Source organism: Manis pentadactyla, chromosome 6 (assembly GCF_030020395.1).
Source record: "Manis pentadactyla isolate mManPen7 chromosome 6, mManPen7.hap1, whole genome shotgun sequence".
NCBI classification, from domain to species: Eukaryota; Metazoa; Chordata; class Mammalia; order Pholidota; family Manidae; genus Manis; species Manis pentadactyla.
This window is the reverse complement of record NC_080024.1, coordinates 53,541,177-53,558,107: the sequence shown is the minus strand read 5'-3', so window position 1 is coordinate 53,558,107 and position 16,931 is coordinate 53,541,177. Positions and strand designations below refer to the sequence as shown.

The following is a 16,931-nucleotide window of genomic DNA, read 5'->3' as shown; positions in this document are numbered from 1 at the left end:
AGGTCATGGGGAAGGCAGTATAGCACAGAGAAGACGGGTAATGACTATAGCATCTTACTATGTTGATGGACAGTGATTTGAGGGGGAGACTTGATAATATGGGTGAATGTTGAAACCATAATGTTACTCATGTGAAACCTTCATAAGATTATATATCAATGAAACCTTAATTTAAAAAAAAGTCATAAGGATGTAATGTATAGCATAGGGAATATAGTCAGTCATATTGTAATAACTTTGTATGGTGACAAATGCTAACTACACTTACCGTGGTGAGCATTTTGTAATGTAGGATCACTACGTTGAACACCTGACACTAATATGATATGTCACAACTATATTTCAAAAAACGTTATTTGTAATTTTATTATTTTTTACATGGGAATGTTTTTCAAAATAAATAATCTTGTAATAGCTGAACTGATATCAAATGCTATACTTAGACATTCCTAAATTAAAGTTTATTTTGAACTAAGCTTAAGCTGAACTTTTCATATTATTGAATAAATTTCTGAGGATCTCAAAGAAATCATTCAAAATGTGATCCAGTCTAGTGTTTATTTTATGTTATGGCAGATACACTTGAATTTCAAAAATTTAAACATATAAAAAGTGGTTAAGGACTAACATTTGTATCAACAGTTGATAAATGTCTAAGATTGTTTATTATACAGCAGGGTACAATGGTAGTGCTAATGCCAACAGGGCACCATGGAAGTTAGTCTAAAAATTATCACTAGGCTTTATACAAGCAACAACATATGCTGCTGTTTCAGAATTTTGGAACACAGTCTGCTTCTAATGCTAAGCAGTCCTTTAACATTTTTAATGTTATACAGTGTTATAGTATTTAGTTTGGCAAATGTTTCAAAATAAAGTAGAAATGTATTCATAACATCACAGAAATGCACATCCAGTTTTTGTTTTCAATAAGAACCATAGGTACAGATCAGAACTCTTCCCTATATGAAATAATTTACACACAGATGAATGCTGTAATACCACTATCTAAAATAATCACTAAATACAACTTTTTTCAGAAATAAACAAGCAAAGGGTTTTTTTCATTATCAAATATCAAAAACATAGAGATAACATTTTCCAAACAAATGATACTCTAAAATTATAGGAATAATTTCAGTGAATGTGCAACCTAAATCAATCAAATACTGTAATACAACCATATTACTAAACCAATGATCACAAAATACAACCGTGTGAAAGAAATTTATAATGCACAAAACTGTTTTTCAGGCCTTAAGGTAAAAGAGATCCACAGTTTACAGGTAAAACCTAGGTGACAAAAATGCGTGCTTGTCTTCAATAAGGAGATACTTTATGCAGAAGATGTAACACTTTGCTTGTAGACAGCATGGTATGCATTTCTCAGCAAGACGTAAGGAAAACAAGACTCCAAAAGATCCATTGTCAGAAACGGGGATTCTTGCACAATCTGAAAAATGCCAAAAACACAACAGAATTCACTATTTTCAATGGGAACATTTACTGACAACTAGCAAACCATATTTTCTGCACTGTTCTTATTAGAAATAGACACAAGTTATATTCCTTTTACTTTAAAATCTGAAATGTAAATATGCCATGTGTATGCTATCAAAATGTTTAAAATCACTACTTTTCAATTAAATGAATTAATCAACAGGAACATATTGAACACTTTCATTGCCCTCAACAATATACTAAACATAAAAGACAAGTTTAAATACAATCATGTAAAATATGGTCCGTATCATCAAGTTTAATGTGGGAACCTAGCTCTAATAAGCTAGAAAGCCAAATCAAACATAAGGTCAACTACAATTAAGTGGGAAGCTATAACTTGTAGGGAAGTTCAAAGAGGGAGGAAAGATTAATGTAGGCCACAGTAATCAGGAAAGTCTACCTGAAAAAAGGTCTGAGCTATGGAGTATGCGGAGTCATCAGGATAGACACAGATCTCTGCAGGTAAACGAAATTATTCTAAGTGATGGAAAAGGCACAGGGTAGAAATAAGCACGGCTGGTTCATGGTGAAAAGGAGGAACTGACTAGGCATCGGGAATTACAGGAAATTACATAAGATGGGCAGAACAGAGTCAGAATATAGGATATTTGGAAAACTTGAAGAGTTGAAACTGACACACTGGGAAAATATAAGATCAAAGTGTTTCCCAACAGGTTAAAAAGCTATTCATAAAAGAGTGCCCAATAGTAATGCTAACCTTTTATTTTGTTTTTTGATATGATTACCATACAGTAAAATACAAATGGTATCAGTTTTTCAACAATTTTCGGAAAGTGTGCAACTTGGGTGGAATGAACAGAAGGGATCAAAAAAGTACTTCAGCTCTTATTGTTTACTTAATCACTAAAATGCCAAGAAAGACTATCAGGAATGACTGGAACTTTATTGTTGTTAAAAAAAATTAAAATGAGACTTACCATATCTAGCAGTAAATAAACAGATTCTCTATTTCTTGTTGTTGTTTTATCTGTCTCCTGGCCAATTTTCAGTAGACTGGAGGATGCAAGCTTAAAAGCATATATACTTTGGGTAAGTTTTTTTAATGAATGTTTACGAGTTACTTGTTTATTTTCGGTATGTTCAACTTGCAATACATTTCAATAATTCAATGGCTATTTATGTTAATGAGCAATTATGAGCTTAGATTCTTTATTTTCAAGCAATAATTTAAAGAGCTATTAAGATATTAAAAAGATAATCAAATATTCTTATTGGTCTTTAAAACTGATTTTTTTCATAACAAGTCTTGAAAAATATATCCTTTAGTACTATATTTATTTAAATTAAAAAAATAAAAAATTTACAAAAGCTAACAGGATTTTACCTGAACTTGACAAGAATTATTCAAGTATTCAAGCATTCATTATAGCGTGGTGCATCTTCCTTCAATAAACTATGGAAAAGGTACACTAATAAGGAAAGACTAACAGACCACACTAACAGTGCAACTAAGAGCCATATTTCATGAGGCTAGAGTCAGTACTACTACCTACTTTTGGCAGTGAGCAGTACTCTTATTTATGAGCTTGTCACTGATAACAGCTTTTCTCTAAATAAATGGAAATAAGTAAAATATTATTTTCTCCCTTTGCTTGTTTCATTTTTTTCCCCTCAAACCCTAGGCTAAATTCTAGGGCAGTACAAACATCAGCTTAGAAAAAAGGTCATATTGCAGAGCTCCAGAAATGAGAGACTTCTAAGTCAAAGGGAAAAAATGGTGAACTATGTCCTGATTTTAATGCTCTGCCTTTACCTGTTGTTCCTTCCAAAAAAATTAAGAGAATTTATTCTGTGACATCTCACTGTTAGGATGCTAAATTTTCCTTATAAAAGTTTTATGAGCTTTGTTATTTGACTATACATACCGCTAGAAATTCTTTAAGACGGTCTTCAATGCTTCCTTTGTGGATTGTAAACAAAGCTGCAGCGATCTGGTTGATGGCTTTGGCCAAGCAATGTATGTTGTTGCAGTGCCCTGAGAAAGTAAAAACAGGGTTTGTGGTTTCTGTGTGACCCCAAAATACCAAATAATACATAGAATGCAAATCTTCAGTTACGTCACCATCTACATAAGTAGTGGCATGATCAAAAACAGAGTTGAGGCACAACCTGCCTTGCTCTCCTTTCACTCTCCTAAGAACTAGTGCTTTTAAAATCAGTGTAGAAGATACTAACAATTATGTCTGTGTCACACAAACTATAAAAACCCCTAAAGGAAATCACACATCAGTTTTACATTGTCTTGAAACTAAAAAGGAAGTTCTTAGCTGCTTTACAAACATCTTTTCATATTCAATCCTTAAAATAATTCCAGGAGTTGGCCTTTCCCTCACTGTCCCCTGCCATGCACACATTCAGGCGCCACAGGCTCACATACACACATTTCCTTCATCAAGAAACGGGGGCTCAGAAAAATAAAAAATCAACTGTTCAAGGTTAAACAGCTAGTAAGTGGCATAACTTAGCTTACATTTATTATAAATGAACACCAACTGTTTGAAAACTATCATCATCAAAACTCATGACTTTTCCATTGCCAAAACAATTTTAAACTACTAGTACCTTCTATAGCAGGGCTATACTGAGACATCACATTACTGGCCAGTGTTGGCAAAGAAACTGCCACAAAGACCATGAGGAGGCAAGCAATCTTATATTCTTCTTCTGGACTTATGTTTTCTAAGGGAGAAAAATTAAAAATAAAACCAAGGTATTTCTTCAAGATTAGTTAAGAACAAGCAAATTTTAATTTCTGTATAAAGTATTTTACTGAGCTTCCACAGAACTGACCACAATTTGGTTACATGAAATAGAAAATAGAAAAATGTAATTACTAATGTCTACTACTCAGGCATTATTTCAAGGAACGCTAATAAAATAATTAGGCAAAAACAAATTTTTTTAACTGTAAACATCATGGGCAGAAAAGTGATTAGGATAGTTGGAATCCTAAAATTTCCTACTGAAATGGTAACAAATAATTATTTAAAAAATTCTGTTCACCACAGTTTTGAAAATTTACTATATCATAAATTATTCTTCAAAATCATCAAAAAAATCTTTACTTTTCCTAAAACGGGTATGAATGTGATTGGAAATTTATTATTTAAAAGATGCAGATATGGAAAGTCAACTGAATTTCCACCTCTCCATTTTAGAAGACAGAAAGAGACTGTCATAAATGAAAATAACTAACAATGCCCAAAGACTTTTAAGATATAATTATTTCCAAAGTACTTATAATACATACTGAAATAACTGGTACCTGGGATTCTAGTTATACTCCTATTTACCACAATATTAACTAAGAATTTGAACATAAGAGAAAAACCAGGATATGTTTTGAAAATTTGGTTGATTATGAAAAACATAGCTCAAGAAAATTAATAGTAAGTATCCATGTGACTATAACCAACACACTGTATGAATGATGACAAAACAGCGATGTTAAGTAAAAAAAAGAACTGATGATTCAGTCAAACACCACACTACATGCAAAAAGGTAGGGGAGGACATTTTAGTATGAAAAACAGATAAAATGTTATTCCTTTGTAGATAAATCTAGAAATATCTATAGCATTCTGGTGGCATACTACATAGAGCAGACATCTGAATTAATAGATAAGCACCACACCTATATATATATTTCTCTACTAAAAACTAAATATTTATGATGCATTTTACCTGATTTCTGTGAGGAGAGAGCTACCACCAAGGCAGGATCAATCTCACAAGGTAATCCAGCAGCTGAAGATAATTCATACACATTCATTGCAACCTGATTTTAAAAAAAAGAATCACGAAGTAAGAAATACTCAAACAAATTTCTGAGAAATCTCACTTTGGGTAAAACTACAACATTTCCAGAATCTCTCACCTGGCCTTAGTGCATCTCCATATCAATAGGTAATTACAAGGGAGAGTGAGGGCTTATCTGGACCTGAGAGGTTGGGTGGGGTCCCCTTTTGCAGCCAGGTGGCAAGGCATGGGTGAGCAGAAGTGGACTGCTTGGAAGCAATAAACGGCTTTCTCCCACTTTATTTCTCCCTTTGACTGATTTCGGTTCAAAGGTGTTTAGCCCCGGGATGGAAAAATATTTTCCCCCCAGCGTTTACACTCACTTTAGTAAGGAGAGATAAAACTGTTTAAGTTAGATTCTGCCTACACAACTGCCTACACAACAACACTCAAGAATCTCAGAAACTGGGCTAAAGCAGGAACTACAGCACAACTAACCTATATTGAACAGCTGAGTTAATACTTTGGGATGTGCTGCTGATTTTAACTTCCTACTATTAGACCAAACAAAACTTTTGTACCCTCTACAGCAAATTCCCACAGAATCATTCTAAAGGTACTATTTTTCTTGAAGCATAGATGTAAAATATCAAGCCAAAAAAATGATCAAAAGTAAATCAAAATTACTGGACTTATGTTTACATCTGTACTTCCTTAATGAAAAATTTTAAGTGCTTCAATGACTAATCATATCTATGAATATGGTAAATTACTTTTTATAATATATTTTCTAAGGAGTACTCATTTAAAAATCTGATAAATGAATTTCTAATGACCAAATTTTGTCTGGTAACACAGATTTCAAGTATTTAAGATATTCTGACTGCTGAATACCTCAGTTTGAAAACCACCTAATTTGTAAACTAACTGGTTCCTTGTGATATTGTTACAAAAAAAAAACCTCTCAAGGTATAAAATACAGAGTAAAACTGTGTATCTTAAAGTAAATGGAAATTGGCATAAATTAAGCTCTAGATGAACATCTGTGATCCATTACTCCAAACACAAATATTAACTCAAAATGGATCACAGACCTAAATTTAAGAGCTAAAAAACTATGAAATTCCTATAAGAAAATATGGGTATAAGTCTTTATGACTTTGGATTAGGCAACTGTTTCTTAGATGACAAAAAACACAGAGGCAACAAAAGAAAAAAACAGATAAATTGGACTTGATTGATACTAAAAATTTCTGTGCTTCAGAGGATACTATGAAGAAAATGAAAAAACAATGCTCATGAGGAAAGATTTGCAAATCATGTATCTGCTAATGGACTTGTATCTATAATATATAATGAACTCTCAATTGCAAAGTAAAAAGGCAAACAACCCAACTGAGGAATAAGCAAAGGATCTGAATAGACACATTTCTCCAAATAGACATAAACAGCCAATAAACGCATGAAAAGATGCTCAGCATCATTTGCCATAAGGAAAATGCAAATCAAAACAATGAGATGCATTTCACAGACACCAAAATGGCTATAGTTCAGACAAATAACAACAAGTACTGATAAGGATATAGAGAAATAGAAACCCTGATACAGTGCTGGTGGGAGTAGCCACTTTGAAACCAATCTGGCAGTTTCTCAAAAATTTAAACATTGAGTTTCCGCATGACCCAGTAATTACAGTCTTGGGATATACCCAAGAGAAATGAAAGTATATGTACACACAAAAAATTGTGAAAAACTAAAAACAATCCAAATGTCCATCAATTGATGAATGAATAAATAAAATGATATATCCATACAATATTGTTCAGCTATAAAAAAAAATGAATTACTGATGCATAAACTTTGAAAAAAATGCTAAGTTAAAGAAGTCAGTGTCAGAAGACTACCTATACTATAATGATTGGCATAAAGTGTCAACAATAGGCAAAACTAAATATTGAGAAAGTAGATTGGTGATTGCTTAGGTCTGGAGACTGGGGGAAAATGGGGAATTGGGGAATGACTGCTAATGGAGACAAGATTTCCTTTGGGGTGATAAAATGTTCTGCAACTAACCATGGTTATAATTGCACAACTCTGTGACTATACTAAGATCCACTGAATTCTACACTTTAAAAGTAAATTTACTGGGTGGAGCCAAGATGGTGGCGTGAGTAGAGCAGCGGAAATCTCCTCCAAAAACCACATATATTTATGAAAATATAACAAAGACAACTCTTCCTAGAAAAGAGACCAGAGGACACAGAACAACATCCAGACCACATCGACACCTGCGAGAACCCAGCACCTCGCGAAGGGGGTAAGATACAAGCACCGGCCCGGCGGGACCCGAGCACTCCTAACCCCAGCTCCCAGCAGGAGGTATCATCATGAAAAGACAAAATTACAGGCAAACCAAGATCACAGAGACAACACCAGAGAAGGAGACAGACCTAACCAGTCTTCCTGAAAAAGAATTCAAAATAAAAATCATAAACATGCTGATGGAGATGCAGGATAATATACAAGAGCTAAGGGATGAAGTCCGGAGAGAGATTACAGAAGTGAAACAAACTCTGGAAGGATTTATGAGCAGAATGGATAAGATGCAAGAGTCCATTGATGGAATAGAAACCAGAGAACAGGAAAGCATAGAACCTGACCCAGAGAGAGAGATAAAAGGATCTCCAGGAATGAAACAATATTAAGAGAACTGTGTGACCAATCCAAAAGGAACGATATCCATATTATAGGGGTACCAGAAGAAGAAGAAGAGAGAAAAAGGGATAGAAAGTGTCTTTGAAGAAATAATTGCTGAAAACTTCCCCAAACTGGGGGAGGAAATAATCGAACAGACCACGGAAATACACAGAACTCCCAAAAGAAAGGACCCAAGGAGGACAACACCAAGACACCTAATATTTAAATGGCAAAGATCAAGGACAAGGGAAGAGTTTTAAAGGCACCTAGATTTACCTCGGAATTTTATCAGACACGCAGAGAAGACATAATACACCTTCTCCTTAAAGTTTACCAAAAAATAGAAGAAGAGGGAATACTCCCAAACTCATTCTATGAAGCCAATATCACCCTAATACCAAAACCAGGCAAAGATGCCACCAAAAAAGAAAATTACAGATCAATATCCCTGATGAATGTAGATGCAAAAATACTCAATAAAATATTAGCAAACTGAATTCAGAAATATATCAAAAGGATCATACACCATGACCAAGTGGGATTCATCCCAGGGATGCAAGGATGGTACAACATTCGAAAGTCCATCAACATCATCCACCACATCAACAAGAAGAAAGACAAAAACCACATGATCATCTCCATAGATGCTGAAAAAGCATTTGACAAAGTTCAACATCCATTCATGTTAAAAACTCTCAGCAAAATGGGAATAGAGGGCAAGTACCTCAACATAATAAAGGCCATCTATGATAAACCCACAGCCAACATTATATTGAACAGCGAGAAGCTGAAAGCATTTCCTCTGAGATCGGGAACTAGACAGGGATGCCCACTCTCTCCACTGTTATTTAACATAGTACTGGAGGTCCTAGCCACGGCAATCAGACAAAATAAAGAAATACAAGGAATCCAGATTGGTAAAGAAGAAGTTAAACTGTCACTATTTGCAGATGACATGATACTGTACATAAAAAACCCTAAAGACTCCACCCCAAAACTACTAGAACTGATATCGGAATACAGCAAAGTTGGAGGATACAAAATCAACACACAGAAATCTGTGGCTTTCCTATATACTAACAATGAACCAACAGAGAGAGAAATCAGGAAAACAACTCCATTCACAATTGCATCAAAAAAAATAAAATACCTAGGAATAAACCTAACCAAAGAAGTGAAAGACTTATACTCTGAAAACTACAAGTCACTCTTAAGAGAAATTAAAGGGGACACTAACAGATGGAAACTCATCCCATGCTCGTGGCTAGGAAGAATTAATATCGTTAAAATGGCCATCCTGCCCAAAGCAATATACAGATTTGATGCAATCCCTATGAAACTACCAGCAACATTCTTCAGTGAACTGGAACAAATAATTCAAAAATTCATATGGAAACACCAAAGACCCCGAATAGCCAAAGCAATCCTGAGAAAGAAGAATAAAGTAGGGGGGATCTCACTCCCCAACTTCAAGCTCTACTATAAAGCCATAGTAATCAAGACAATTTGGTACTGGCACAAGAGCAGAGCCACAGACCAATGGAACAGACTAGAGAATCCAGACATTAACCCAGACATATATGGTCAATTAATATTTGATAAAGGAGCCATGGACATACAATGGCGAAATGACAGTCTCTTCAACAGGTGGTGCTGGCAAAACTGGACAGCTACATGTAGGAGAATGAAACTGGACCATTGTCTAACCCCATATACAAAAGTAAACTCAAAATGGATCAAAGACCTGAATGTAAGCCATGAAACCATTAAACTCCTGGAAGAAAACATAGGCGAAAACCTCTTAGACATAAACATGAGTGACCTCTTCTTGAACATATCTCCCCGGGCAAGGAAAACAACAGCAAAAATGAGTAAGTGGGACTATATTAAGCTGAAAAGCTTCTGTACAGCAAAAGACACCATCAATAGAACAAGAAGGATCCCTACAGTATGGGAGAATATATTTGAAAATGACACATCCGATAAAGGCTTGACGTCCAGAATATATAAGGAGCTCTCACGCCTCAACAAACAAAACACAAATAATCCAATTAAAAAATGGGCAGAGGAACTGAACAGACAGTTCTCCAAAAAAGAAATACAGATGGCCAACAGACACTTGAAAAGATGCTCCACATCGCTAATTATCAGAGAAATGCAAATTAAAACCACAATGAGGTATCACCTCACACCAGTAAGGATGGCTACCATCCAAAAGACAAACAACAACAAATGTTGGCGAGATTGTGGAGAAAGGGGAACCCTCCTACACTATTGGTGGGAATGTAAACTAGTTCAACCATTGGGGAAAGCAGTATGGAGGTTGCTCAAAATAGACTTACTATTTGACCCAGGAATTCCACTCCTAGGAATTTACCCTAAGAATGCAGCACACAAGTTTGAAAAAGACAGATGCACCCCTATGTTTATCGCAGCACTATTTACAATAGCCAAGAATTGGAAGCAACCTAAGTGTCCATCAGTAGATGAATGGATAAAGAAGATGTGGTACATATACACAATGGAATACTATTCAGCCATAAGAAGAAAACAAATCCTACCATTTGCAACAACATGGATGGAGCTAGAGGGTATTATGCTCAGTGAAACAAGCCAAGCGGAGAAAGAGAAATACCAAATGATTTCACTCATCTGTGGAGTATAAAAACAAAGGAAAAACTGAAGGAACAAAACAGCAGCAGACTCACAGAACCCAAGAATGGACTAACAGGTACCAAAGGGAAAGGGACCGTGGTGGATGGGTGGGTAGGGAGGGATAAGGGGGGGAAGAAGAAAGGGGGTATTATGATTAGCATGTATAATGGGGGGGTGGGAGAAAGGGGAGGGCTGTACAACACAGAGAAGACAAGTAGGGATTCTACAACATTTTGCTATGCTGATGGACAGTGACTGTAAAGGGGTTTGTGGGGGAGGACTTGGTACAGGGGAGAGCCTAGTAAACATAATATTCTTCATGTAATTGTAGATTAATGATAACAAAAAAAAAAGAAAAAGAAAGAAAAGGGGGTTACTCCCTGATAGGATAAAACTAACTGCAAATCACCCATTAATGCATGCTTTAAATATCCTTAATTTTGATCATTTAAAGGGTGCCAGATGATCAGCTATGGAAGTACATTTTTCTGATAATATTCCTTTCTCTTAGGAAAAAAAAAAAAAAAAAAAGCAGTTCCTGTGTGGTGATCTCCAATAAGTTCTTCACAATGGTATAAAGGGCATAACAAAGTGTGGGCAAAGGGTTTGTTTGTGTTTATACAGAGGATAAAAGCCTAATTTGGCTATCCAGAAAACGAATTAAGATATGATATGAAGAAGAACTTCCAACATCAACATTCTCTGGAAGAGTCATTCCAGAAGATGATCATCAAAAAACTTCAACAAAGATCCTGGCGCTGTTGCAGTTGTAGCTGCATTCATCCCACCGGTTCCTGGACTTGCCATGGGAATGAAGAAGGAGATATCTAAGCTGGCCTGTGCATACAGTAAAACAACAAATTTGACTGGAGCTATACTGTCGGAACTCAACCAACAATTAGGAGAAGTGCAAGTAGCAGTGCTCCAAAATCTTGCGACTATAGACTATCTACTGTTAAAGGAACATATGGGATGTGAACAGTTCCCAGGAATGGGTTGTTTTAATTTGTCTGATTTTTCTCAAACTATTCAAATTCAGTTAGACAATATCCATCATATCATTGATAAGTTTTCACAAATGCCTAGGGTGCCTAACTGGTTTTCTTGGTTTCACTGGAGATGGCTGGTAACTGTAGGTCTGCTTTGGTTATGTAGCTGTATTCCTATTATGTTAATGTGTGTACGCAATTTAGTTAGTAGTTTAAAACCTATACATGCTTATGTTACTCTACAAGAAGATATGTCAAAGAAATAATCAATCTTCCCATGTTTTCTTCCGTCTGCTACTTCTATAGCTTTTCTTCTTCCTTCCTAATTACAATCCTTAAGTAGAATTCATGCTTCATATCGAAATTACCGAGTATCATAATTCTTCCAAGTGGTAAAGATACCTCAAGACAAATGCTGGGCATAGAAGCCACAGGGCATAAATCTGCAAAGAAGTAAAAAGCTAACCTTTTCAAACAATATGGCTTCTCTCTCACTTACCAACTTTACCTTTCCCTGTATGGCCCCAGAAGATGACTGGTTAGCCAGAGACAGGTAAGATTCCTCAAGGGAGGAACAACCTAAGACAGGCACAGTCGCAGGGGGGCGATCAGGTGAGAAATTGGGGATCAACAGAGGTGAGGCTTAGAACCTCACCCCCCCTGTTTTGAGAGAAATCTTCTGCATCTGTGGATGTTTTGTTGCCCTTGTCTAGCTTGGATTAATACTTCTATATAGGCACACACCTGATCATCTACATTTGCCCTCTTACAGCACTAAACTATGTTTTCTACCTTTATCTTGCGTCTACCTACCAATTCAGCATTTTATTTAAAAAAATAATAATAATGATAATAATAAGAGAGAAATGTGGGATTCACATATAAATCAAGTATAAAAATCAAACGAATAATCATATTTGACCTGATTGGTCATAGTTCATGATGCGTGATCAAAACCGAAAGTTTCTGTGATGACTGCCCTTGCACTGTTCACCATGTAAGAACTTATTCACTATGTAAGAACTGGTTCACCATGTAAGAACTTGTTCATTATGCTTCAGAAGATTGGAGACTGTTGAGAATCAGGCTTGGGGTTGATTAATGATTGTGCATTGAGTTCCCTATACAGAATTTTATTGTTGTTAACAACCATTTGATCAATAAACATGAGAGATGCCCTCTCAAAGAAAAAAAACAAAAAAAAAGTAAATTTACTGTACATTAGTTTTATCTCAATAAAACTATTACAAATATATATCTGATTACAAAAGTAAAATTCTGTTGAAAATTTGCTGAAAACTACAATTATGTCAAGCACTAAGAAAATTGGATGGTTGCTTAATATAGTTGAGGAATTATAGTATTCTCATAATCTACACACCAGTGTCTTCTCAAGGACTGACTACTTCTTTAATGTTTTCTTAACTTTTTTTCCTATTATTTCTACTTAATAATTTTGTGCTATTCATACACAGTTTTTAATCATAAAATCATAGGACAATCATTGATCTCAAATATTTATTCTGTGTAAAGCACTCTGAAATAAAAATAAAGAAAACAAGGTCTTGGTCTTAAGAATATTTACAACCTATTTTAATTTAAGTGGAAAAATGCAACTACGATATAAGACAGAATGTATTTAATTCCACAATGAAAAAACAAAAAGTTCTCTGATAACACTAAAAAAGAAATACTTTATCATTTGGGGATCAAGGAATATTTCTTATAAGATGTCAACTGAACCAGGTATTAAAAGATAGGCAGGATTTCAATGGGCAGGGAGTGAAAAAGGCAGGATTTTCAGGTAGAATAAATTAGAGGACAAAACAGAGAGATGTGAGAATGCACAAAGATATAGTTAGTTCAAAGGGAATATGAAGAGAGTGACAGTAAGAAAGTGAAGAGTGTGGGAGAAGGATGAAACAATGTACGGAAGCTTCAACAAGTGAGTGGCATCAATCTAAGAGACTTCAGTGTCATACAAACAAGTTTAGACATAACTTTTCTCAGTCAGTGCTTTTCAAAATTTGAGAAAGAAAATAATCTTTCCCAGAAGAATGAAAGCTTAGAAACATAAATATGAGTGTCCCAATATGTCACTTACTAGATATGTAACAATGATACATACATGATTTACAAGGCTACCAACTCTGTCTTATATTTATTAAAAAGTATTTATTAAAAAACGAGATAGTAAAAAATTTTCAATTATAGCTTACAATTTACATCCTTTTGTAAGACTTTTAACATCAATTTTTAAAAACTGAATTTATTTTTATTTTAAACAAAACAGTTGTTATTTCGCTGGCTTATCTTTCTCATTCTGCGTATGGCCACATATAAACAACTATTAGTTTAAAGTAAAAAATATCAGTATCAACCCATGTATCAATCATACATTGCTATAGGTATCAAGGATGACTGACTTTCAAAATACCTACAAGCATTTTGGTGCTGAGTCCTTAAAGATGCATTTTCAAAGGCAAGTATGTTAACTGATCATTCTAAAATTGAAACTTTAGAGTAGCTTAGGATTTATTAAGTTGTATTTCATACATAACTTAAATATTTCATTTCAGAAACTGTTAAAACCCAAGTAGAAGTTTTGTTACCTTCATATCCGTTTCCCTTGGAATGTGATCCTTGAAATCTTCAATTGAACTTACAAGAAAAGGAATGTGGTAGGATAAGACCTAAGCAGGACAACAAATAAGAATGTAGAATTATTTTTAAGTGGTGACCCCTAACTTTATGAAATATTGCCTTTCAATTTCTTATAGTTTTCATAAAATTTTACTTTTTCTATTTTCACGTGACCTTCTAAAGTATTTGGATATGGAGAAAGGCAATGTATTTGATGCCAAACTGAGTATATAGTCAAAATGTGAAATGCTTTATTTAATGAAAAGTTGAAAAAGTGGTGCAATATGCAGGCAAATTATACCTCCTGGATTTCAATACCAAAGCAAAAATTAGTTTAAATAACTTAATCTCTGTATACTTTATTATATATTACTATGAAAACTAGACTTAATTATATCACTACCAATTGTAAATTTAAAGAGTAACTCTTAATTTCCAGGAAATTAACAAGGATTATTTGGATATAGTATACGTGCTTATAATGGTTTCTTACATCTCTAAGCGCTTCTTGTGCCAATGATCTGAAGGATAAAATTACACCAATTATTGTCATCCTCTTCAAGACACTGTCAACAGCTGAATTTGAAAGAAGGGGAAGAGAAGAAAGGAATGTGAATTGGATTCTTTCTTAACCTTGGCAAAAACTCTTAGTCATAAAATCCCCACAAAAAAAGGCACAATTAACAGCAATTTGACTATGACAAATAATAAAAGGGCAAAGGTATTGAAAGCTGATATATTAAAATTAAGGAAATTATAGTTTTTTCAAATTAAGTACACTCTTTTCTTTAAAATGGTTTAGATAGTTCAGCAGAATCTTGAAATAGTCATGTAAGTAGCCACCTCAGAAATGGCACAGTTAAGGAGGTAGGAGAGAGAGACCAGGGGAGAAAGAAGAAGCTTATCAGAATGGATATGAGTTAAATCCTCAAATGCCCTGGAACTTAAAGACATTTAAATTCTTAAGCTGTTGAGGTCTAGGAGTCAAGAAAACAAAAATGACTACTGAGATCACCAACACTGTGTGCAAGACCAGGTTGCTGAAGACTGTGAGTGGATTTGATCACTTACGCTTTGGTTAGGGAACACTGTTCTGAAAGTTATTATATATTCAATATTATATATCCAATATTAAAACTTGGTTTACAAAATCAAGGAAGATTAGGACTGGAAGGATCAATACCTTTATATTTTGAAAAGCCAACAAACATTTACTGATTTATTCCCCATAAACAAGGCACTGTACTATGTAATAAGAATAAAAATATAAACAGAATAGTGAGCTATACCTTAATAACAGTCTAAATGGACTGTCAAAAAAACTAAGAAAATATTATTCTATTTATGTGAGAGAAAAGCTACACACATACATATATATGTATATACAACACATTTCTAGAAACATATATAGAAAATTGTTAAATGTAGTTACCTTCGAGATGTGAAAATGGAGAGAATTGTTTTTGAGTTTCTACCTCCTGTGTGGTTTTAAACCTTTACTACAAACATCTTTTATTAAAACACATAATAAGACACAATATAAGCCAAAATGTGATGAATTAAAATAGTAGTATTACAAAATGATGTAAGGAACAAATAAGGTTATAAATTCCACAAGAGCAGGAACATAAATTAATTTATAATTAATCTTTTTATCTATCTCTAGCACTCAGTAGAACATCTCCTACTTACTAGTAGAAGACCAGAAGATACTAAATAGAATGGTTATTCAAGAAATGAGACCAGGAAATTGTTACTGTCCAGAAAAGGAGAGAAGAAATAAAGGTGAAAAGAAAGATTTCCCTGAGAAAATGTCATCCAAGAAGGGCAGAGGAGTAAAGAGAAGGGTATTCCAGCTCAGAAAACAAAATTACAAACAGAAAAGGAATAGCAGGGAATATGGTGAATAATCAGAAAATAAGTAGTGTGGTATAATCATGTATTATCCAAAGGATGTTACCCAGAATTTAATCAAATAAGTTCGCAAAAATTATATCCTTTAACCTTCTCTTGAATATGTATGTACGACAACGATGATACATTAAAATTTCTGAGAAATTTCAAAGTAAGAAATCTTACTTATCTTATTGTTTAATAGATTATTTGCCAAACCTATTTGACCACCGGCACCTCCTCGCATCTCCCATGATTTCGATTAACATTGTGCTAAGGTCTGAATGCTTGTGTCCCTACAAAATTCCTATATTGAAATCCTAAGCCCTCTACAGCTGATGGTATTAGGAGATAGGGCCTTTGGAAGGCACTCAAGCACCTTAAGGATGGAATTCTCATGAATTCAGTTAGTGTCTTACAGAGGCTCCAGTGAGATCTCTGGTCTTTGGGTCATGTAAGAATACAACGAGAAGTCAGCTGCCCCTACCCCGAAGAGGGCCCTTATGATGAAGCCGGCACTATCAGCTCAGATTTCTACCCTCCAGAACCGTAAGAGATAAATTTCTGTTGTTTATAAACACCCAATCTGTGGCATTTTGTTGTAGCAGCCCAGACTAAGATACACCTCAAGGAACTAATAATATTCGAGCAGTGGCTATGTGGGTTTCAGACCTGGCAAGGAGAAGGCAGTGGGGGAAAGAATGGCTGGGTATGAGATTAACCCAAATAATGGTTTTTCAATGCCATGCTCACAAGTTTAAGCAATGAGGGAGTTGCTCTGGGTTTCTGAAA

At 34.7% G+C, this 16,931-nt stretch overlaps 1 protein-coding gene across 2 annotated transcripts in view; it reads right to left on the bottom strand.

The window, feature by feature from the left end:
• Window positions 1-544: 544 nt before the first annotated feature.
• NCKAP1 (NCK associated protein 1) overlaps window positions 545-16,931 on the bottom strand; it is a 118,902-nt gene continuing 102,515 nt past the window's right edge. For both annotated transcript variants that reach the window (XM_036879382.2, XM_036879384.2), the window contains 7 exons: window positions 14,740-14,822; window positions 14,216-14,296; window positions 5,209-5,302; window positions 4,087-4,203; window positions 3,390-3,499; window positions 2,442-2,531; window positions 545-1,453 (listed from right to left, as the gene is read on the bottom strand). In XM_036879382.2, the coding sequence (XP_036735277.1) occupies window positions 1,337-1,453; window positions 2,442-2,531; window positions 3,390-3,499; window positions 4,087-4,203; window positions 5,209-5,302; window positions 14,216-14,296; window positions 14,740-14,822 (692 nt within the window). In that variant the 3' untranslated portion in view covers window positions 545-1,336. The remainder of the gene's footprint in view (window positions 1,454-2,441; window positions 2,532-3,389; window positions 3,500-4,086; window positions 4,204-5,208; window positions 5,303-14,215; window positions 14,297-14,739; window positions 14,823-16,931) is intronic.